Source organism: Anomaloglossus baeobatrachus, chromosome 2 (assembly GCF_048569485.1).
Source record: "Anomaloglossus baeobatrachus isolate aAnoBae1 chromosome 2, aAnoBae1.hap1, whole genome shotgun sequence".
Lineage (NCBI taxonomy): Eukaryota > Metazoa > Chordata > Amphibia > Anura > Aromobatidae > Anomaloglossus > Anomaloglossus baeobatrachus.
The window spans coordinates 522,266,182-522,288,509 of NC_134354.1; the positions used below are offsets into that span (position 1 = coordinate 522,266,182).

A 22,328-nucleotide genomic window follows, 5' to 3' on the forward strand; every position below is an offset into this window, starting at 1 on the left:
AGGCTGCTTTCACACTACATTTTTTTTAACATGCGTCCTGAACGTTTTTTTAACGCAAAAACGGATCCAGTGCAAATGCGTTTTCATTTCAACGCATTTGCAATAGACTCGCGTAAACATGCGTTCACCTGCGTCTGCGTGCGTTCTAGTGAGGATCCAGCGAGTTGCAGTTTAACATTTTTCAAAAACGCTACTTGTAGCGTTTTTGAGCTGCGTCCAAATACTGCAAATTGCTGGATCCTGACTAAACAGCACGCAAATGCATGTGAACGCTGGCATGCTGATAGACAGGATCCTGCTTGCTCTACTGAGCATGCCCAGAAACCAGCCTCGGGTGATCAGTCCCCTCTCTCCACCTCCCTTACTCCCCCTCCCTCTCTGTCTCTCTCCCCCTCCCTCTCTCCCTCTCCTCTTTCTCCCCTGCCTGAGAGCTGCGGACACTCGTAACCAAGATAAATATCAGGTAACCAAGCAAAGCGCTTCTCTTAGTTACCCGATGTTTACGTTGGTTACGTGTGTAGGCAGCCCGGCACCTAGCACCTGCGGATGCTCGTAACCAACGTAAACATCGGGTATCCAAGCAAGTTACCCGAGGTTTACCTTGGTTACGAGCCTCCGAAGCCGGCTCCCAGTCTATCACGTTCAGTTCCACTGACTCCCGATCACATGACTCCAATGCCCGCCCTTAAACGAAAAGTGACAGGATCCTGCAAAATAACACATGCGTTTGCATGTGTTTTTTTTGCTGTAAATTGGAAGGGGGGGGGGGGGGGAACGCATTTGTTTTGTTTTTTGTTGTTTATTTAAATAATTTAAAAAGAAGGGAATTTTGTTTACTTACCGTAAATTCCTTTTCTTCTAGCTCCAATTGGGAGACCCAGACAATTGGGTGTATAGCTACTGCCTCCGGAGGCCACACAAAGTATTACACTTAAAAGTGTAAAGCCCCTCCCCTTCTGCCTATACACCCCCCGTGGGATCACGGGCTCCTCAGTTTTAGTGCAAAAGCAAGAAGGAGGAAAGCCAATAACTGGTTTAAAAACAAATTCAATCCGAAGAAACATCGGAGAACTGAAACCATTCAACATGAACATGTGTACCCGAAAAAAACAAAAATCCCTAAGGAAACAGGGCGGGTGCTGGGTCTCCCAATTGGAGCTAGAAGAAAAGGAATTTACGGTAAGTAAACAAAATTCCCTTCTTCTTTGTCGCTCCATAGGGAGACCCAGACAATTGGGACGTCCAAAAGCAGTCCCTGGGTGGGTAAAATAACACCTCGTGATAGGGCCGTAAAACAGCCCTTTCCTACAGGTGAGCAACCGCCGCCTGAAGGACTTGTCTACCTAGGCTGGCGTCCGCCGAAGCGTAGGTATGCACCTGATAATGCTTGGTGAAAGTGTGCAGACTCGACCAGGTAGCCGCCTGGCACACCTGCTGAGCCGTAGCCTGGTGCCGTAATGCCCAGGACGCACCCACGGCTCTGGTAGAATGGGCCTTCAGCCCTGAGGGAACCGGAAGCCCGGCAGAACGATAGGCTTCCAGAATTGGTTCCTTGATCCACCGAGCCAGGGTGGATTTTGAAGCTTGCGACCCTTTACGCTGACCAGCGACAAGGACAAAGAGTGCATCCGAGTGGCGCAGGGGCGCCGTGCGGGAAGAAGGGAATTTTGTTACTTACCGTAAATTCCTTTTCTTCTAGCTCCTATTGGGAGACCCAGACGATTGGTGTATAGCACTGCCTCCGGAGGCCACACAAAGCAATTACACTAAAAAGTGTAAGGCCCCTCCCCTTCTGGCTATACACCCCCAGTGGGATCACTGGCTCACCAGTTTTAGTGCAAAAGCAAGAAGGAGGAAAGCCAATAACTGGTTTAAACAAATTCACTCCGAAGTAACGTCGGAGAACTGAAAAACCATTCAACATGAACAACATGTGTACCCGAAAAACCACCAAAAATCCCAAAGGACAACAGGGCGGGTGCTGGGTCTCCCAATAGGAGCTAGAAGAAAAGGAATTTACGGTAAGTAACAAAATTCCCTTCTTCTTCGGCGCTCCATTGGGAGACCCAGACGATTGGGACGTCCAAAAGCTGTCCCTGGGTGGGTAAAGAAATACCTCATGTTAGAGCTGCAAAGACAGCCCTCCCCTACGGGGAGGCAACTGCCGCCTGCAGGACTCTTCTACCTAGGCTGGCGTCCGCCGAAGCATAGGTATGCACCTGATAATGTTTGGTGAAAGTGTGCAGACTCGACCAGGTAGCTGCCTGGCACACCTGTTGAGCCGTAGCCTGGTGTCGTAATGCCCAGGACGCAGCCACGGCTCTGGTAGAATGGGCCTTCAGCCCTGATGGAACCGGAAGCCCAGCAGAACGGTAGGCTTCAAGAATTGGTTCTTTGATCCATCGAGCCAGGGTGGCTTTGGAAGCCTGCGACCCCTTGCGCTGGCCAGCGACAAGGACAAAGAGTGCATCAGAGCGGCGCAGGGGCGCCGTGCGGGAAATGTAGATTCTGAGTGCTCTCACCAGATCTAACAAATGTAAATCCTTTTCATACCGGTGAACCGGATGAGGACAAAAAGAAGGTAAGGAGATATCCTGATTAATATGAAACGAGGATACTACCTTAGGGAGAAACTCCTGAATGGGGCGCAGCACTACCTTGTCCTGGTGGACCACCAGGAAGGGAGCCTTGGATGACAGCGCTGCTAGCTCAGCCACTCTCCGAAGAGACGTGATCGCTACCAGAAAGGCCACTTTCCGTGATAGTCGAGAGAGTGAAACATCCGTCAGAGACTCGAAAGGCGGCTTCTGGAGAGCAACTAGTACCCTGTTCAGATCCCATGGATCTAACGGCCGCTCGTACGGGGGGACGATATGACCAAACCCCCTGCAGGAACGTGCGTACCTGCGGACGTCGTGCTAGACGCTTCTGAAAAAAACACCAATAGCGCCGAGACTTGCCCTTTAAGGGAGCCGAGCGACAAGCCCTTTTCCAACCCAGATTGCAGGAAGGAAAGAAAAGTAGGCAATGCCAATGGCCAGGGGGACACTCCTTGTACAGAGCACCAGTAAAAGAAAATCTTCCACTTCCGTGGTAGATCTTAGCAGACGTGGACTTCATAGCCTGTCTCATAGTGGCAACGACCCCGTGGGATAATCCTGAGGACACTAGGATCTAGGACGCAATGGCCACACAGTAGGTTCAGGGCCGTAGAATTCAGATGGAAAAACGGCCCTTGGGACAGTAAGTCTGGCCGGTCTGGTAGTGCCCACGGTTGACCGACCGTGAGATGCCTGACGCCAGAGCTCTTTGATCGTCATGAAAACCGGGACCTTGCTGTTGTGCCGATTCGTGAAACCCGTCCGGGTGCAGAGACCATTCTCCTGCGTCCACGCCCTGGTGACTGAGGAAGTCTGCTTCCCAGTTTTCTACGCCCGGGATGTGAACTGCGGATATGGTGTATGCTCTGTCTTCCACCCCTAGCAGAATCCGGCGGACTTCCTGGGAGGCTCGCCGACTGCGTAGTCCGCCTTGGTGGTTGATGTATGCCACCGCTGTGGATTGTCCGACTGAATTCGGATCTGTTTGCCTTCCAGCCACTGCAGGAAGTCTTGCAGGGCCATATGCACTGCCCAGAGCTCCAGACAATTGATCTGAAGAGTGGACTCCTCTGAAGAGAGTCCTTGATCGTCTGAGAAAGGGGGACGTTCCTGTGTAGGGACATCGACTTCCCTCCCATTAGCGAAGAATGTTCTATTGAAGTGGACGCAGATGAAACTGCGTGAAAGGGACTGCCTCTGGATTAGGTGTCTCCTTGAAGGAGAGACTGCACCCCCGTCTGTAGTGACCGCTGTTTGTCCAGTGGAAGCTTCACCATCGCTGAGAGAGTGTGAAACCCCAAGCTAAGATATGCCAGCGATTGGGTTTAACTTTGAAAAGTTGAGGACCCACCCGAAACTCTGGGAAGTCTCCAGCGCCATGTTCAGGCTGTGTTCGCATGCCTCTTAAAAGAGTGCCTTGACAAGTAGATGGTCTAAGTAAGGGATCACAGGGTGACCCTGAGAGTGCGGGAATGGTCCCACTGCTGCCATGAACTTGGTGAAAACCCGTGGGGCTGTCGCCAGACCGAAGGGTAGGGCTACGAACCGAAGATGCTCGTCTTCAATAACGAATCGTAGCAAACGCCGGTGCTCTGGAGCAATCGGCACGTGGAGATAAGCATCCTGATGTCTATTGATGCTAGGAAATCTCCTTGAGACATTGAGGCAATGACGGAGCGGAGGGATTCCATCCGGAACCGCCTGGTTTTCACGTGCTTGTTGAGCAGTTTAAGGTCCAGAACGGAACGGAAGGAGTCGTCCTATTTTGTCACCCCGACCAGATCGGAGTAAAAAGTGTCCTCTTGTTCCTGAGGAGGAACCGGGATTACGACTCCTACTGCCTGCAGAAGAGCCTCGGCTCGGCCGGTGAGGAAGTTTTTGCGACAAACTGTCTCTCACCCACCGGCCATAGACCTGTGGCAGTTAAATGTCGCTAAAGCGGGGGAGTCTGCCACCGACCGCGGACGCGGAGAGAGAGGGCTGAAAGTCATGAGGAAACCGCCTTGGTAGCGGTTCCTCCGGCTGCCTTCTCCGGGCGTGATTGAGCCCGCCAGGAACCTGCGCCCCTCTGAGCCTTTTGAGTCCTGTTGGACGAGGGCAATTGGGACGTGCCCGAGCCTGGGAAGGACCGAAACCTCGACTGTCCCTTCTCCTGATGGGTCTTGTTTGATAGCTAGGGTAAGGAAGAATCCGTACCCCTTGGACAGTTGAATGATTTAATCCAACCGCTCACGAAACAGTCTGTCACCAGATAAAGGCAATCTGGTTAAGCACTTTTGTGGAAGCAGCATCTGCTCCAATCCCTTAACACTAGGAGCGTAACAACACGGAGTTGGCGGACGCCACTGACGTACGGCTCGTAGAGTCCAGGACAGCATAAACAGCTTGAGTCGCAATGCCGACATTGCGAGGTGAAGGACGCTACTGCGGCCAAGATGTACATGTGACCGCGTCCCTCTGCGCAATACTAGCTGAAATAGCTTGGAGTGCCTCTATGGCTGCGAATGCCGGGGCAACCGACCCGCCGATAGGGCATCTGTCTGGCAATGGCATCTTTAAGTGAAGTCCCATCTTCCACTGCAACTATAGATCTAGCCGCAAGCCTGGAGATTGGGGGATCCACCCTTGGAGCGCTTGAGCACGTCAGGGGGGAAGAGACAACGCGTATCTTCAATACGGTTGGAGAAACGCTTATCGGGATAAGCGTGGTGTTCCTGGACTGCTTCTCTGGAGTCAGAGTGACCAGAAAAGTACTCAATATACGCTTGAGATACCGAAATAGGGATTTCTTCTGCTCTGAAGCTGACCCCTCCACTGGAGGAGTTGAGGGAGAAATACCCAACCTTCCATTGATGGACGCTATAAGATTATTCACTATAGCGTCACCATCCGGTGTATCCGGATTGAGAGCGGTCTCAGGATCAGAGTCCTGAACAGCTACGTCTGCCTCATCATACAGAGAGTACTGTGATGAAGTCGAGGGCCGTTCTTAGGGAGCTCGCTTAGGCCGTCTGGGACTGTCGTCCGTGTCAGAGCCTGCACCCTGGGATGCATGGGAGCCTCCTGGAGCCATGATTTGTTTCGAAATCAGGGTGGCCAGGGGCATTGAATCAACATTGCCCAAGGTCTGTCTGGACTGCAAAGTCTGTAAGATGTTAGTCATAGCCACAGACAATATATCAGCGGAAACTGCAACTCCGTCCCTGTCCCTGGACAGGGATCACAGGTGGTTCTTTTGGCCACCTGTAGCAGAGACCCCGTTGAGTAATTGCACACACTGGGGGTCCTGGAACAGTATCGCATGCAGTACAAGCAGCATAGAAAGCCTGTGCCTTGGCACCCATGCTTTTTTTTTTTTTTTTTTTTTTTTTTTTTTTTTTTTGCTGTTGCTGTCTAGCCATCTAGGAGCATTAGCCAAGAATAGCGACCGTACAGTGCAATGTATAGCATACAAGCATGAAGTACAATAAACACTTCAGCACATGCAGTACAAGGAGCATAGAAAGCCTGTGCCTTGGCACCTTTGCTTTTCTGCTGCCGTTGTCTAGTTATTCAGGAGCATTAGCCAGGAAAAGCGACATACAGTGAATGTATAGCATACAAGCATGAAAATAACCACTGCAGCACATGCAATCCAAGCAGCATTGAAAGCTTGTGCCTTAGCACCCTTGCTTTTCTGCTGCTGTTGTCTAGTCATCAAGGAGCATTAGCCAAGAATAGCGACATGCAGTGAATGTACAAGCATGAAAATAAACTCTGCAGTACATGCCATCCAAGCAGCATTGAAAACTTGTGCCTTAGCACCATTGCTGTTTGCTGCCGCTGTCTAGCCATCTAGGCGGGTAGACAGCCAAGAATAGCCCTTACAGTGCAATGTAAAGCATACAAGCATAAAGGACACATGACACTGCAGCACATGCAAGACAAGCAGCATATAGAGTCTGTGCTTTAGCACCCCTGATCTTTTGCTGCTGTTTCTAGGTCTGCATCCTGAATAGCGACCGTACAAAAGTACAACAGGACACTTCGGCATTAGTGGGTCAGCACTTTAGTTGCCGCTTACCGCCCGCACAAAAGCGGGTGTGTGGCGCCGGAATCCTGTGCTGGTAGCTCAGTGTCTCCGTTTTCCCGCTCTGCGTGCCGGAATGGCTGCCGGCGTCCAGAGGAGAGGGGCGGGCCGAGGGCGTGCCCGAGACAAGAGCGGGAACCCGGCGCCCACTGTGTCTAGTGAAGGGGGCTGGAGAATGCAAATAAGGCTCCAGCCCTCGGCGCTGCTATAGAACAGCGTCTCTCCCTGTCCCTGAGTGACAGGGTGGGGGCGGGAACGAAGCGGCGCTAGGCCGCAAAAGCCGGGGACTAAAGTTAGAAGCGCCGCCGCCGTAAAAGCGCGGTCGGCGCGTCCCCGGCGCACTACAAGTCGCAGCTGCGCCGCCGCTCCAGGGGCGGTCGGCGCGGCGGTCCCCACACGTAAAGTCCCCCAGTAATCTGCAGGGACTATAAGCCCAGCGCACAGCGCTACAGTCCCCGGCGCACTAGCACACCCAGCAAGCCTGGAGTGTGCGTAGCCTGCCATACGGGGACACAGAGTACCTGAAAGTTGCAGGGCCTTGTCCCTGAACGGCACTCCCGCTCCACATCCAGCAGGTTCTATGGGTCTGTGGATGGAGCCCGGCCTCAGGGCTTGGTGGCCGGAAAGATCCCACTTCCTCAGAGCCCCTCAGGGGGATGGGGAAGGAAAACAGCATGTGGGCTCCAGCCTCCGTACCAGCAATAGGTACCTCAACCTTACAAACCGCAAGTGGGGTGAGAAGGGAGCATGCTGGGGGCCCTAGTATGGGCCCTCTTTTCTTCCATCCGATATAGTCAGCAGCTACTGCTGACTGAACAGTGGAGCTTATGCATGGATGTCTGACCTCCTTCGCACAAAGCAGAAAACTGGTGAGCCAGTGATCCCACTGGGGGTGTATAGCCAGAAGGGGAGGGGCCTTACACTTTTTAGTGTAATTGCTTTGTGTGGCCTCCGGAGGCAGTGCTATACACCAATCGTCTGGGTCTCCCAATGGAGCGCCGAAGAAATGTAGATTCTGAGCGCTCTCACCAGATCCAACAGATGCAAATCCTTTTCACATTGATGAACTGGATGAGGACAAAAAGAAGGTAAGGAGATATCCTGATTGAGATGAAAGGGGGATACCACCTTAGGAAGAAACTCGGGAATCGGGCGCAGAACCACCTTGTCCTGGTGAAATACCAGGAAGGGAGCTTTGCATGACAGCGCTGCTAGCTCGGACACTCTCCGAAGAGACGTGACCGCTACTAGAAAGGCCACTTTCTGTGAAAGGCGAGAAAGGGGAACATCCCTCATAGGCTCGAAAGGCGGCTTCTGGAGAGCAATTAGAACTCTGTTCAGATCCCAAGGTTCTAATGGCCGCTTGTAAGGAGGGACTAAGTGACAAACCCCCTGCAGGAACGTGCGTACCTGAGGAAGTCGGGCTAGGCGCTTCTGAAAAAATACAGATAGCGCTGAGACCTGTCCTTTAAGGGAGCCTAGCGACAAACCTTTTTCCAAACCGGATTGCAGGAAGGAAAGAAAAGTAGGTAATGCAAATGGCCAGGGAGAAACTCCCTGAGTAGAGCACCAAGATAAGAAAATCTTCCACGTCCTGTGGTAGATTTTGGCGGACGTTGGTTTCCTAGCCTGTCTCATGGTAGCAATGACCTCTTGAGATAATCCTGAAGACGCTAGGATCCAGGACTCAATGGCCACACAGTCAGGTTCAGGGCCGCAGAATTCAGATGGAAAAACGGTCCTTGAGACAGCAAGTCTGGCCGGTCTGGTAGTGCCCACGGTTGGCCTACCGCGAGATGCCACAGATCCGGATACCACGACCTCCTCGGCCAGTCTGGAGCGACGAGGATGGCGCGGCGGCAGTCGGACCTGATCTTGCGTAGCACTCTGGGCAACAGTGCCAGAGGTGGAAACACATAAGGTAGCCGGAACTGTGACCAATCCTGAACTAAGGCGTCTGCCGCCAGAGCTCTGTGATCGTGAGACCGTGCCATGAAAGCCGGGACCTTGTTGTTGTGCCGGGACGCCATTAGGTCGACGTCCGGCATCCCCCAGCGGCGACAGATCTCCTGAAACACGTCCGGGTGAAGAGACCATTCCCCTGCGTCCATACCCTGGCGACTGAGGAAGTCTGCTTCCCAGTTTTCTACGCCCGGGATGTGAACTGCGGATATGGTGGAGGCCGTGTCTTCCACCCACCTCAGAATCCGCCGGACTTCCTGGAAGGCTTGTCGACTGCGTGTTCCGCCTTGGTGGTTGATGTATGCCACCGCTGTGGAGTTGTCCGACTGAATTCGGATCTGCTTGCCTTCCAGCCACCGCTGGAAGGCCTGTAGGGCAAGATACACTGCCCTGATCTCCAGAACATTGATCTGAAGGGTGGACTCTTGCTGAGTCCATGTACCTTGAGCCCTGTGGTGGAGAAAGACTGCTCCCCACCCTGACAGACTCGCATCTGTCGTGACCACCGCCCAGGATGGGGGTAGAAAGGATTTCCCTTTCGACAATGAGTTGGGAAGCAGCCACCACCGAAGAGAATCCTTGGCCGCCTGAGAAAGGGAGACGTTCCTGTCGAGGGACGTCGACCTCCCGTCCCATTGGCGGAGAATGTCCCATTGTAGTGGACGCAGATGAAACTGCGCGAAAGGGACTGCCTCCATTGCTGCTACCATCTTCCCTAGGAAGTGCATGAGGCGCCTCAAGGGGTGCAACTGGCCTTGAAGGAGAGATTGCACCCCTATCTGTAGTGAACGTTGTTTGTCCAGCGGAAGCTTCACTATCGCTGATAGAGTATGAAACTCCATGCCAAGATATGTCAGCGATTGGGCCGGGGTCAGATTTGACTTTGAAAAGCTGATGATCCACCCGAAACTCTGGAGAGTCTCCAGCGCAACGTTCAGGCTGTGTTGGCATGCCTCTTGAGAGGGCGCCTTGACAAGCAGATCGTCTAAGTAAGGGATCACAGAGTGTCCCTGAGAGTGCAGGACTGCTACTACTGCTGCCATGACCTTGGTGAAGACCCGTGGGGCTGTCGCCAGACCGAAAGGCAGAGCTACGAACTGAAGGTGTTCGTCTCCTATAACGAAGCGTAGAAAACGCTGATGCTCTGGAGCAATTGGCACGTGGAGATAAGCATCCTTGATGTCTATTGATGCTAGGAAATCTCCTTGAGACATTGCGGCGATGACGGAGCGGAGGGATTCCATCCGGAACCGCCTGGTTTTCACGTGCTTGTTGAGCAGTTTTAGGTCCAGAACGGGACGGAAAGACCCGTCCTTTTTTGGCACCACAAACAAATTGGAGTAAAAACCGTGACCTTGCTGCTGAAGAGGAACAGGGATCACCACTCCTTCTGCCTTTAGAGTGCACACCGCCTGCAGAAGAGCATCGGCTCGGTCGGGAGGCGGAGACGTTCTGAAGAATCGAGTCGGAGGACGAGAACTGAACTCTATCCTGTACCCGTGAGACAGAATGTCTCTCACCCAACGGTCTTGGACCTGTGGCAGCCAAATGTCGCCAAAGCGGGAAAGCCTGCCACCGACCGAGGATGCGGAGAGAGGGGGCCGAAAGTCATGAGGAAGCCGCCTTGGTAGCGGTTCCTCCGGCTGTCTTTTTTGGGCGTGACTGAGCCCGCCAAGAATCTGAGCTCCTCTGATCCTTTTGAGACCTTTTGGACGAGGAGAATTGGAACCTGCCCGAGCCTCGAAAGGACCGAAACCTCGACTGTCCCCTCCTCTGTTGGGGTTTGTTTGGTCTGGGCTGAGGTAAGGATGAATCCTTACCCTTGGATTGTTTAATGATTTCATCCAATCGCTCACCAAACAGTCGGTCACCAGAAAATGGCAAACTGGTTAAACACTTTTTGGAAGCAGAATCTGCCTTCCATTCCCTTAACCACAAGGCTCTGCGTAAAACCACGGAGTTGGCGGACGCCACTGCCGTACGGCTCGTAGAGTCCAGGACAGCATTAATAGCGTAAGACGCAAATGCCGACATTTGAGAGGTTAAGGATGCCACTTGCGGAACAGATGTACGTGTGACAGTGTCAATCTGCGCCAGACCAGCTGAAATAGCTTGGAGTGCCCACACGGCTGCGAATGCTGGAGCAAACGACGCGCCGATAGCTTCATAGATGGATTTCAACCAGAGCTCCATCTGTCTGTCAGTGGAATCTTTAAGTGAAGCCCCATCTTCCACTGCAACTACGGATCTAGCCGCAAGCCTGGAGATTGGAGGATCCACCTTGGGACACTGGGTCCAGCCCTTGACCACGTCAGGAGGGAAGGGATAACGTGTATCCTTAAGGCGTTTGGAGAAACGCTTATCTGGATAAGCATGGTGTTTCTGGACTGCCTCCCTGAAGTCAGAGTGGTCCAGAAAAGTACTCAATTTACGCTTGGGATACCTGAAATGGAATTTCTCCTGCTGTGAAGCTGACTCCTCCACTGGAGGAGCTGAGGGAGAAATATCCAACATTCGATTGATGGACGCTATAAGATCATTCACTATGGCGTCACCCTCAGGTGTATCCAGATTGAAAGCGGTCTCAGGATCAGAATCCTGATCAGCTACCTCCGCTTCATCATACAGAGAGTCCTCCTGCTGGGACCCTGACCAGTGTGATGATGTCGAGGGCCGTTCCCAGCGAGCTCGCTTAGGCCGTCTGGGACTGTCGTCCGTGTCAGAGCCTTCACCCTGGGATGCATGGGACATCCCTGGAGCCCGGAGTTGTTCCAACTGAGGGGGACCAGGGGGCAATGATTCAACAGTGCCCATGGTCTGAGGTACCGGTCTGGACTGCAAAGTTTCTAGAATTTTAGTCATAGTCACAGACAATCTATCAGCAAAAACTGCAAACTCCGTCCCCGTCACCTGGACAGTGTTCACAGGTGGTTCTCCCTGGGTCACCTCTAGCAGAGACCCCGGCTGAGCAAGTGCCACAGGGGCCGAACATTGCACACAATGGGGATCAGTGGAACCTGCTGGTAGAACAGCCTCACAAGCAGTACAAGCAGCATAGAAAGCCTGTGCCTTGGCACCCTTGCTTTTTGCGGACGACATGCTGTCCTCTGAGCAATCTAGGAGGGTATATAGTCAAGAATAGCGACCGTACAGTGCAATGTATAAAATACAAGCATAAAAGTACCAATGAACACTTCGGCGCTAGTGGGGTCAGCACTTCAGGTGCTGCTTACCGCCCGCTCAAAGGCGGGTGTGTGGTCGCCAGAATCCCGTGTCTGGGTCCCCCAGAGCTTGTCTCCCTTCTCCAGCTCCGACTGCACACAGGAATGGCTGCCGGCGTCCTGTGAAGAGGGGCGTACCGTGGGCGTGCCTCAGACAAAGTGCGGGAAACTGGCGTCCCACTGTGTTCAGAGAGGGGGCTGGAGTATGCAAAGCAGACTCCAGCCCTCGGCGCTGACGTCCTGTACAGCGTCCCGCCCTTCCCCTGACTGGCAGGCCTGGGGGCGGGAAATCAACGAGACTAGGCCGCAAAAGCCGGGGACTCGAGTAACAAGCGCGGCCAGCGCGGAAGTCCCCGGCGCACTACAAGTCCCAGCCGCGCCGCAGTGTAAAACTGACAGCAGCGGCCGGCGCGGCAGTCCCCAACACATTAACTAACTCAGCCAAGCTGTAGTGAGTAGTGGCACAAGCGCGCAGCGCTGTTGTCCCCAGCGCACTAACACACCCAGCAATGCTGCAGTGTGTCTGCGCGCGGTCTGTACGGGGACACAGAGTACCTTGACGTAGCAGGGCCCTGTCCCTGACGATACTCAGCTCCATATCCAGCAGATACTCCAGTGACTGTGGATGGAGCACGGTCTCAGTGCCTGGAGACCGGTAAGATCCCACTTCACCCAGAGCCCTAAGGGGGATGGGGAAGGAAAGCAGCATGTGGGGCTCCAGCCTCCGTACCCGCAATGGATACCTCAACCTTAACAAACACCGCCAAGAGTGGGGTGAGAAGGGAGCATGCTGGGGGCCCTAGTATGGGCCCTCTTTTCTTCCATCCGACATAGTCAGCAGCTACTGCTGACTAAACAGTGGAGCTATGCGTGGATGTCTGACCTCCTTCGCACAAAGCTTGAAAACTGAGGAGCCCGTGATCCCACGGGGGGTGTATAGGCAGAAGGGGAGGGGCTTTACACTTTTAAGTGTAATACTTTGTGTGGCCTCCGGAGGCAGTAGCTATACACCCAATTGTCTGGGTCTCCCAATGGAGCGACAAAGAAAAAAAAAAAAAAGCGCATGAGGTTTCTCTTACGCCGGAATCACATCTGCGGGGGACTCGCACGAGTCTCGCGGTGCATGTCCCGAAACAGACGCACACTAACAGGAGCGGGTTAGCTGTTATGTTTCTATGTACCTGCACGCTCATGTTTGGAGAGCGGCAGGTCGTGCCGGGTGATGTTATGCCAGACTCGCACGAGTCTTGCATCGCATCACCCGGCACAGCAGCACACTGTTCTGACAAGAGCAGATGGGCAGCATGTGTTTCTATGTACCTGAACGCTCCCTGTAAGGAGAGTGTGAAGCTGTCGGGTGATGTGATGAGAGTCCCTCGCATGTGTGATTCTGGGCTTATTTTGATACTCAGCACAGATAAAGCACGACAGCTGAGGGCTGTAGCCGCAGGCTTTATCTGTGCTGGCATCAGAATATGGGCTATCCTGCGCCTATTGTTTTATTTATTCATTTATTTTTATACCACCATACTGACCCACAGACACTTGCACTGCTTTCCCCGCCCACCGGCCGTTCTGGCGCCTGTGATTGATTGCAGTCAGTTGACACGCTGCCACTCAGGGTGGGGGAGCGTCTAACTGCAACCAATTACACGCGCTGGTGGCCGGGCAAAGCAGTGAATATTCAACTGTCGGCTCCAGAAGGGATAGCGTGACCCGGAAGGAGTGTGCCGCCATAACATAGCCTTAGTGAGTACACCGTTCGTGCTCCTACCCCGTATCCCTTCCACCAATGTTTTTAATCTCCGGATTATGGTCTCCATAGACTTATATAAGTACCGGATTCGAGCATTTTTTTTGTTTTGTTTTTTTTTTTTAATTTACCAGGTCCCGGTGTTTTGCGAGTTTGACCAGCTCTACGAACGAGCACTACCATGCTTGTTACGCAAAATGAGCAGATCGGAAAAATGCTCGGGTTTCTAACGGATTTCTATTGTACTCGGTTCTCGAGTCGAACACGTAGCAGCATCCGACCTGCTCATTTCGAGAACCCAAGCATGTTAGTGTTCACTCATTCACTACTCATGAGTCCAAGGGAATTCAAGCTCAAACTACCCATCTCTTTTCAGTGTCCCTCCTCCTAATGCTGCTGCTGAAATAGTTATAATCTATGGTTTGTCAGAAAGGCTGACCGAGGTTAGCTCAAATACATTTGACTTGTGAGCTTTCTCAGTCTTTATACAGCTATTCTCACATGGATATTCAAAGTAAGTACATCAGCCTTTGCAGGTTTAATAGATTATTGTATAAAGTATACAGATTGTATAGTAAAATCTGCTGACAGATCCGCTCTAATACAGAAGAATGGAAATGTTTTAATGTAAAACCACGGCTATCTCAGTAAAACTCATACCTTTTTCTGATGTGCTTGGTTTCTCCTTTTTATACTTGTATTTGCTTACAATTTTATGAAACAAATTCTTCTTTTGTGACTGTAAAGCAGCTGCTATAAAATACAACACAAGATCCCAATGGGATTATTATATCTCATTCAACACTAATAAGCTAGAAAGAAATATTTACATTTTTATAATCTGACATCCTCATTTAGAGGGAACTTGACAGCTGATTCACGAGACTGACTTATTACAGCCATGTAGGTTTTACTATGAAACCCAGGAATGTCAAAGAAAAAAAAACACACTGTTAATAAACAGTGGCAATAGTAAATGTGACTAGGATGACTAGTCCAAGAGGCAGGTCCCTGGTGGCTTCAGTCCACCCAGCTCCCCGTGTCTCACAGGTCATTTCCTATACACACATATAGGGAGAGATTTGTATGTAATGTGAAGAGTGGCAGGGAGAATCCGTTGGCGACCTGCCTCGGACTGGTCATCTGAAATCTATAGTCAGCAGTCATGTTTCCTTTAATGTGCTTTAGTTTTATTTTATTGGTAATTCCCTTAGACTTTTCTTACAGTGGTGTCATGATTAAGGTTCGTCAGTTTCATGTTGTCTGCACAGAGAGTGGTCTCTACACTATTCTACCATGCAAAATTACTGTAAATCTAAGAGGCCTATTTATTATAAGTGTGAGCTGTTACAAAATGGATCCAAAGAGCTAATGTTGCAAGGGCATTACTGTGTACCAATCAGCTGGCACGTGACCTGCTCTGTGCCAAGGCACAATGAACAATGCACCACTAATGGAAGCCAGTTGGATTTGGTGCACCAATCACCAAAGTGTTTGGCCAGCCTGGTCCAACGGAGTCTACAAATAGTTATGTAATCATCTACTGAATCCTGGATAATCCTCCTCTCTTACTATTATGGCAGAACTGGTGTGGGTCCACTGCTGCCAATCAGTGACTACAGTGTTACTACATTGGACACTGAGGTGGCTGGAGTGGCTAAGGCTGCTTTCACACTATGTTTTTTTAACATCCGTCATGAACGTTTTTTTTAACGCAAAAACGGATCCACCAGTGCAAATGTGTTTTCATTTCAATGCATTTGCAATGGACTCTCGTCAACATGCGTTTACCTGCATTTGCGTGCGTTATAGTAAGGATCCAGCGACTTGCAGTTTAACATTTTTCAAAAACGCTACTTGTAGCGTTTTTGAGCTGCGTCCAAATACTGCAAATTGCTGGATCCTGACTATACTGCATGCAATTGCATGTGAACGCTGGCATGCTGATAGACAGGATCCTGCTTGCTCTACTGAGCATGCCCAGAAACCAGCCTCGCATGATCAGTCCCTCTCTCAACCTCTCTCCACCTCCCTCCCTCCCCCTCCCTCTCTTTCCACTCTCCCCCGCCTGAGAGCGGAGGACTCTCGTAACCAAGGTAAACATCGGGTAACCGCGGTCTTAGTTGCCCGATGTTTATCTTGGTTACGTGTGCAGGGAGCAGCTGACCTGCTCCTAGCAGCGGCAGACGCTCGTAACCAATGTAAACATCAGGTAACCGCGGTCTTAGTTACCAGATGTTTATCTTGGTTACGTGTGCAGGGAGCAGGCAGCCGGCTCCTAGCATCTGCAGACGCTCGTAACCAATGTAAATATCGGGTATCCAAGCAAGTTACCCGATATTTACCTTAGTTACGAGCCTCCACAGCTATTAGATGTCGGCTCCCAGTCTTTCACGTTCAGTTCCCCTCACTCCCGATCACATGACTCCAATGCCAGCCCATAAACTTTAAGTGACAGGATCCTGCAAAATAACACATGCGTTTGCATGCATTTTTTTTGCTGTAAAAGCAGGATCCGCTTTTGCAGCAAAAAAACGTTTATGACGCATGTTAAAAAAAAACGTAGTGGGAAAGCAGCCTAAGTGACAACCCTGCTGGAAGGGGAAGACAGTACTCTGAAGAAGTGGTGATCTATTTGTAGGTACAGGTTACTTTTATTTATTTTTTTTTTGTCTTTTCTTCTTTCTCTTTTTTCACACTGTTCAGTGTCAGTTTGTAAAATAAAAATGAAAGTGGGCAACCCCTATAAGTGGGACCACACACTGTGCTGGATATTAATGGTGACCAGCAGGACGTTTCTTTATCATTCTATAAGCGTTGTGAAACGCGAGCATTAATACGGTAACTGCTGCTACCTTTGTTTGCCTTCTGTTCCTCCACTGGATCAATTTTGGGTTGCTGCTTCTTCCTCTGCAATGAAGCGTTTTTGCGGTCAAATGTAACTGGACTATACTGAGGAAGACTGTTGAATTTCTTCTCAAATTCTTCTTCCAGCTTTGCCAAACTATAAAACACAGCAGAGTTAGTCCCTTTAATGTAGCAATGTGATTATTTGCAATTACTGCTGTGGATTATACATTGCTAACAAACACAATTATTTCTGTTACCCCGAAAAATACAATACTATTGTTTTTTATTTCTAGCTTGTTCTAGATGGATCACAGCTAATTATTCCCTAATGGCGTTTACGAGGGTTACATATTTTGAACTATACATTTAGTGTCATAAAAAAATATATATATATATATATATATATTATATTTAATTATATATATATATATATATAATATATACACACACACACACATTATTATATATATATATATATATAAAATATTTATATATATTATATTATATTATATTATATTATATTATATTATATTATATTATATTATATTATATTATATTATATATATATATATATATATATATATATATATATATATATATATATATATATATATATATATATATATATATATATAATATACATACATACATACCGTATTTTTCCAAAAATAAGGCACTGTCTTATATTTCATTTTGCCCCCCAAAAAAGCACTAGGGCTTATTTTTGGAGGAGGTCTTATTCTTGGAGAAACACGGTTGGGGGTAAGTTTACCCCCCAAAAAAGCAGCTTCCCCCCCACACACACACTTCCCAGGAGACTCATACTCACCAGACCAGAACGTCTGCGTGGCTCCCAGGTCCTCCTGTGATCTCCGGTCGGTGCTGCACGGCGTCCTACCCTGCTGCTGGCTGACACACATAGAAGATCCCAGACACACACAGCAGATCAAACACACACACACACACACACACACACACACACACACACACACACACAGCGGATTCACATTGAAGGCATCAAAACTAAGAATTAACACATGTGGAATGAAATACTTAACAAAAAAGTGTGAAACAACTGAAAATATGTCTTATATTCTAGGTTCTTCAAAGTAGCCACCTTTTGCTTTGATTACTGCTTTGCACACTCTTGGCATTCTCTTGATGAGCTTCAAGAGGTGGTCACTGGAAATGGTTTTCCAACAGTGTTGACGGAGTTCCCAGAGATGCTTAGCACTTGTTCGCCCTTTTGCCTTCACTCTGCGGTCCAGCTCACCCCAGACCATCTTGATTGGGTTCAGGTCTGGTGACTGGAGGCCAGGTCATCTGGTGTAGCACCCCATCACTCTCCTCCTTAGTCAAATAGCCCTTACATAGCCTGGAGGTGTGTTTGGGGTCATTGTCCTGTTGAAAAATAAATGATGGTCCAACTAAACGCAAACCGGATGGAATACCATGCCAATGTAAGATGCTGTGGTAGCCATGCTGGTTTAGTATGCCTTCAATTTTGAATAAATCCCCAACAGTGTCACCAGCAAAGCAACCCCACACCATCACACCTCCTCCTCCATGCTTCACGGTGGGAACCAGCCATGTAGAGTCCATCCGTTCACCTTTTCTGCGTCGCACAAAGACACGGTTGGATCCAAGAGATCTCAAATTTGGACTCATCAAACCAAAGCACAGATTTCCACTGGTCTAATGTCCATTCCTTGTGTTCTTTAGCCCAAACAAGTCTCTTCTGCTTGTTGCCTGTCCTTAGCAGTGGTTTCCTAGCAGCTATTTTACCATGAAGGCCTGCTGCACAAAGTCTCCTCTTAACAGTTATTCTACAGATGTGTCTGCTGCTAGAACTCTGTGTGGCATTGACCTGGTCTCTAATCTGAGCTGCTGTTAACCTGCGATTTCTGAGGCTGGTAACTCGGATAAACGTATCCTCCTCAGCAGAGGTGACTCTTGGTCTTCCTTTCCTGAGGTGGTCCTCATGTGAGCCAGTTTCTTCGTAGCGTTTGATTGTTTTTGCATCTGCACTTGGGGACACTTTCAAAGTTTTCCCAATTTTTCGGACTGACTGACCTTCATTTCTTAAAGTAATGATGGCCACTCGTTTTTCTTTACTTAGAATTTGTATTATGGCAAGAAAAAAACAGCTAACAGTCTATTTAGTAGAACTATCAGCTGTGTATCCACCAGACTTCTGCACAACACAACTGATGGTCCCAACCCCATTTATAAGGCAAGAAATCCCACTTATTAAACCTGACAGGGCACACCTGTGAACTGAAAACCATTTCCGGTGACTACCTCTTGAAGCTCATCAAGAGAATGCCAACAGTGTGCAAAGCAGTAATCAAAGCAAAAGGTGACTACTTTGAAGAACCTAGCATATAAGACATATTTTCAGTTGCTTCACACTTTTTTGTTTAGTATTTCACTCCACATGTGTTTATTCATAGTTTTGATGTGAATCTACAATTTTCAGAGTCATAAAAATAAAGAAAACTCTTTGAAAAAGAAGGTGTGTCCAAACGTTTGGTCTGTACTGGTCGTGTTGGAACCATGATTCATGTCAGTCGACTTGGTGCAACAGATCTCCAAGATGTGATCACTCCTTTTTAGATGCAGACTAACGAACAGATCTTATTTGATGCAGGTGTTAGTTTTGGGAATGAAAATTTACAGGGCGATTCCATAATTTTTCCCCCTGTTTGGTCTTGAAAAGTAACAGTTACTGGCTAGCACATAATGTTTTCATGATTTTTTTAGTGTTTCTTAAAGCCAGAGGAAGAGGGAGAGAGAAAAAAAAGCTGGAGTGGTGACTTTAGCTGCAGGATTTTAATAGCATAACAGTTTTATAGCTTGGGGTGTTCCGGATATGGTGATATTAAATATGCGTACTTTTTTTTGTTTTTTTAAATGCTGGCTATGGAAATACTCTCCAAGGGTTATTAGGGTTTCTCAGAAAATGCTTCCGTAGTCAATCTGACATTACTCAAAGCTTCGGTGCAAAGTAAATCAACTGATGCATCAGATTTCCATAAATCACACACAAGGTAAGAAAAAGAACACATACCCAACATTTCCTTCATCCTTTGTTTTGGTCTTCTTCAGTTTTTTACTTCCATTTTGACTTAAGGTCCATGTGTCATCATTCCAACTGCCTTCATGATCTGAAGAGCTGCCTTTCCCTAGGTTTCTTTTCCCTAAAATATATTTTAAAAGGTCACAGAACAGATATGACACATAGCATTATTAATATCAGAAGAAAAGATGGCCTCAGAGGTGCCATAGACCGCAGGGAGGTCCTTGCACTAGCCAGACCAGTGTAAAGTGAGCCATAAGGACTGGTTGTCTGAGAATTGGTATGAGCACTTCAGGTGGTTGTGTGTTCTAGGAACATTTTTCTATCAAATAAATGCTTTTTTTTAGCATTACATAGTTAGCAAAAATGTATATTAACTGAATGCAAAACAACAACAATTATAGTCACCTACTGGCTATTTTTAGACAGTGCGGCTTAGGTTATTTAGCTCTCACCCATGTTTTGCATATGGCTGCTGCAAGGAAGGAGATCATTTCCACCACACCAATGCCTTACTAATTATAAGCTAGAAGAAATAAGGCTATTTAAAGGAAAAGGAAAGGCAATTGTGAGAATTCCTAATTATAGGACAACTTACCAGAATGCAATTATATGTACAGTATATGTAACCATCAATACACACAGTATGTATATATGTATATCATATTCAACTACTACACTAATCATACTGCTGGTAAAGTGAAATGCGAGTAGTCAATAGAATAAGTAACTTTATCAAGTAAACTAAAATACTTTTTCTTTTAGAAGTATAAATATGTGTAGCCAGACATGACGTAAACCCATAACCCATTACCATAACACAGGACAACATTAGGACGCCTACCAGTAGATTTATAGGCATGTCTAAATAAACAACACAGAATTTACCAAAAGTGTAATTATTACTAGGGTATATGATGTACTGTTCAGTTTTGATCCCAGGTTTGGTTGTATACATTGCTAGGATCTCCCAAATGTTACTACTGACAATCTATGCCAACACATGCCACGCCAAGAGAGACCAAGACGACACTCCTTTGGCCTTTTTCAGGTGAATATGTTCCTGGCATACGTGCCTAATGTATGCTAAAGGAATGGTGTGAACAGAAACCTGGATTACAGATTAAAGATATTCATCTGCTATTGTGGTAAATTACTACAGGCAGATTCTGACTACGACTACAGACTACTATGCATTGCCCTCCAAGACTAAAGTAGGTACTCCTTTCCAGCATTCGGCTACCCCGTTTTGTGCTTACACCATCCCTTATACTTCATAGTATGAATACAACACACTTCAGCATTCATTACAGACTTGATTCCATGTAACATCACACAAATACCAGCAGTATTTCTAAAATTGGTCATGTCAGTAAATCTGACTCGCCAATCTTTTGCCACTCCTGATAAGATGCTTACCGGGTCTCCTGACAGTCGCTACGTCTTGGTCCCCTTTCATAACACAGACAATGTGCTTTCTAAGTCAATCCCTGGATACAGTCAGGGGCGCTACAACCGCACGAGCTCTGGTCATGTGACAGTCGGAGCTCGTCCAGGCCCCATCTTCTCCAGGAGGTGACCGGAAACCAAGTTGCTGTGCGATACAGGTAAGTAAGTATGAACTCACCGATCACTCCAGCACTTGTTCTGCATTGAGGATGCAGTGCTCAAACCATGGTACTGTATCCTCAATGCAGAATGCCCGCAGCATATCCCCAGGACCTCCACACCAAAAACGCAGCACAAATCAGACAAAATTGTGCTGTGGATTTCTGGGAGCTCCTGCGGAATGTCCTGCGGATATATCCGCAGGACACTTTCCCCGTGGGTACATAGCCTTAACCCCTTAACGACCCATGACGTACTAGATACGTCATGGATCGTTTTCCGGTAAGCCCCGCCCCCTGCCGCCGGCGGGCGGCGGCGATCGGCGCACATATCAGCTGTTATCAACAGCTGATATGTGTGCCTGCTAGCCGCGGGTGGAATCGCTTCCACCCGCGGCCATTAACCCCTTACATTTCGCTGCCAAAGTCTTGGCAGCGATATGTATATGGGCGCCGCCATTACAGTGACTTACCCCGCCCCCGCCGGAAGTCACGTGACATGATCACGTGACTTTCGGCGGTTGCCATGGTAGCACAGGGTCATGTGATGACGCCTGTGGCTAACATGAGTCACTTCCTCTCAATGCCGGAATACAGCCGGCATTGAAAGTGAAGCAGCAAATCTGCAGTTCTCAGCTCTGTAGCTGAGATCTGCAGATTGTGCAAAGCGATCAGATTGCTGATCGCAATAGCCCCCTAGGGGGACTAGTAAAATAAAAAAAAAAAAGTAAAAAAAAAAGTTTTAAAAAATTAAAAAAAAAATAAAAAAACCTAAAAGTTCAAATCACCCCCCTTTCACCCCATTGAAAATTAAAGGGTTAAAAAAATAAAAAATACACACATATTTGGTATCGCCACGTTCAGAAATGCCCGATCTATCAAAATATAAAATCAATGAATCTGATCAGTAAACGGCGTAGCGGCAAAAAAGAAGGGAATTTTGTTTACTTACCGTAAATTCCTTTTCTTCTAGCTCCAATTGGGAGACCCAGACAGTGGGTGTATAGCTACTGCCTCTGGAGGCCGCACAAAGAACTACACTTAAAAGTGTAAGGCCCCTCCCCTTCTGGCTATACACCCTCCCGTAGGAGTACGGATTCCTCAGTTTTAGTACCAAAGCAAGAAGGAGGAAAGCCAATAACAGTTTCAAAAACAAATTCAATCCGATAACTAGATCGGAGAACTTA

General features: G+C 48.5%; 1 protein-coding gene across 2 annotated transcripts in view; it reads right to left on the bottom strand.

Annotated features, from left to right (window-relative positions):
- Positions 1-22,328, bottom strand: part of BBX (BBX high mobility group box domain containing) — a 157,877-nt gene that overhangs the window by 50,623 nt on the left and 84,926 nt on the right. For both annotated transcript variants that reach the window (XM_075336579.1, XM_075336578.1), the window contains 3 exons: positions 19,526-19,655; positions 16,461-16,609; positions 14,266-14,358 (listed from right to left, as the gene is read on the bottom strand). In XM_075336579.1, coding sequence (XP_075192694.1) covers positions 14,266-14,358; positions 16,461-16,609; positions 19,526-19,655 — 372 coding nt within the window. The remainder of the gene's footprint in view (positions 1-14,265; positions 14,359-16,460; positions 16,610-19,525; positions 19,656-22,328) is intronic.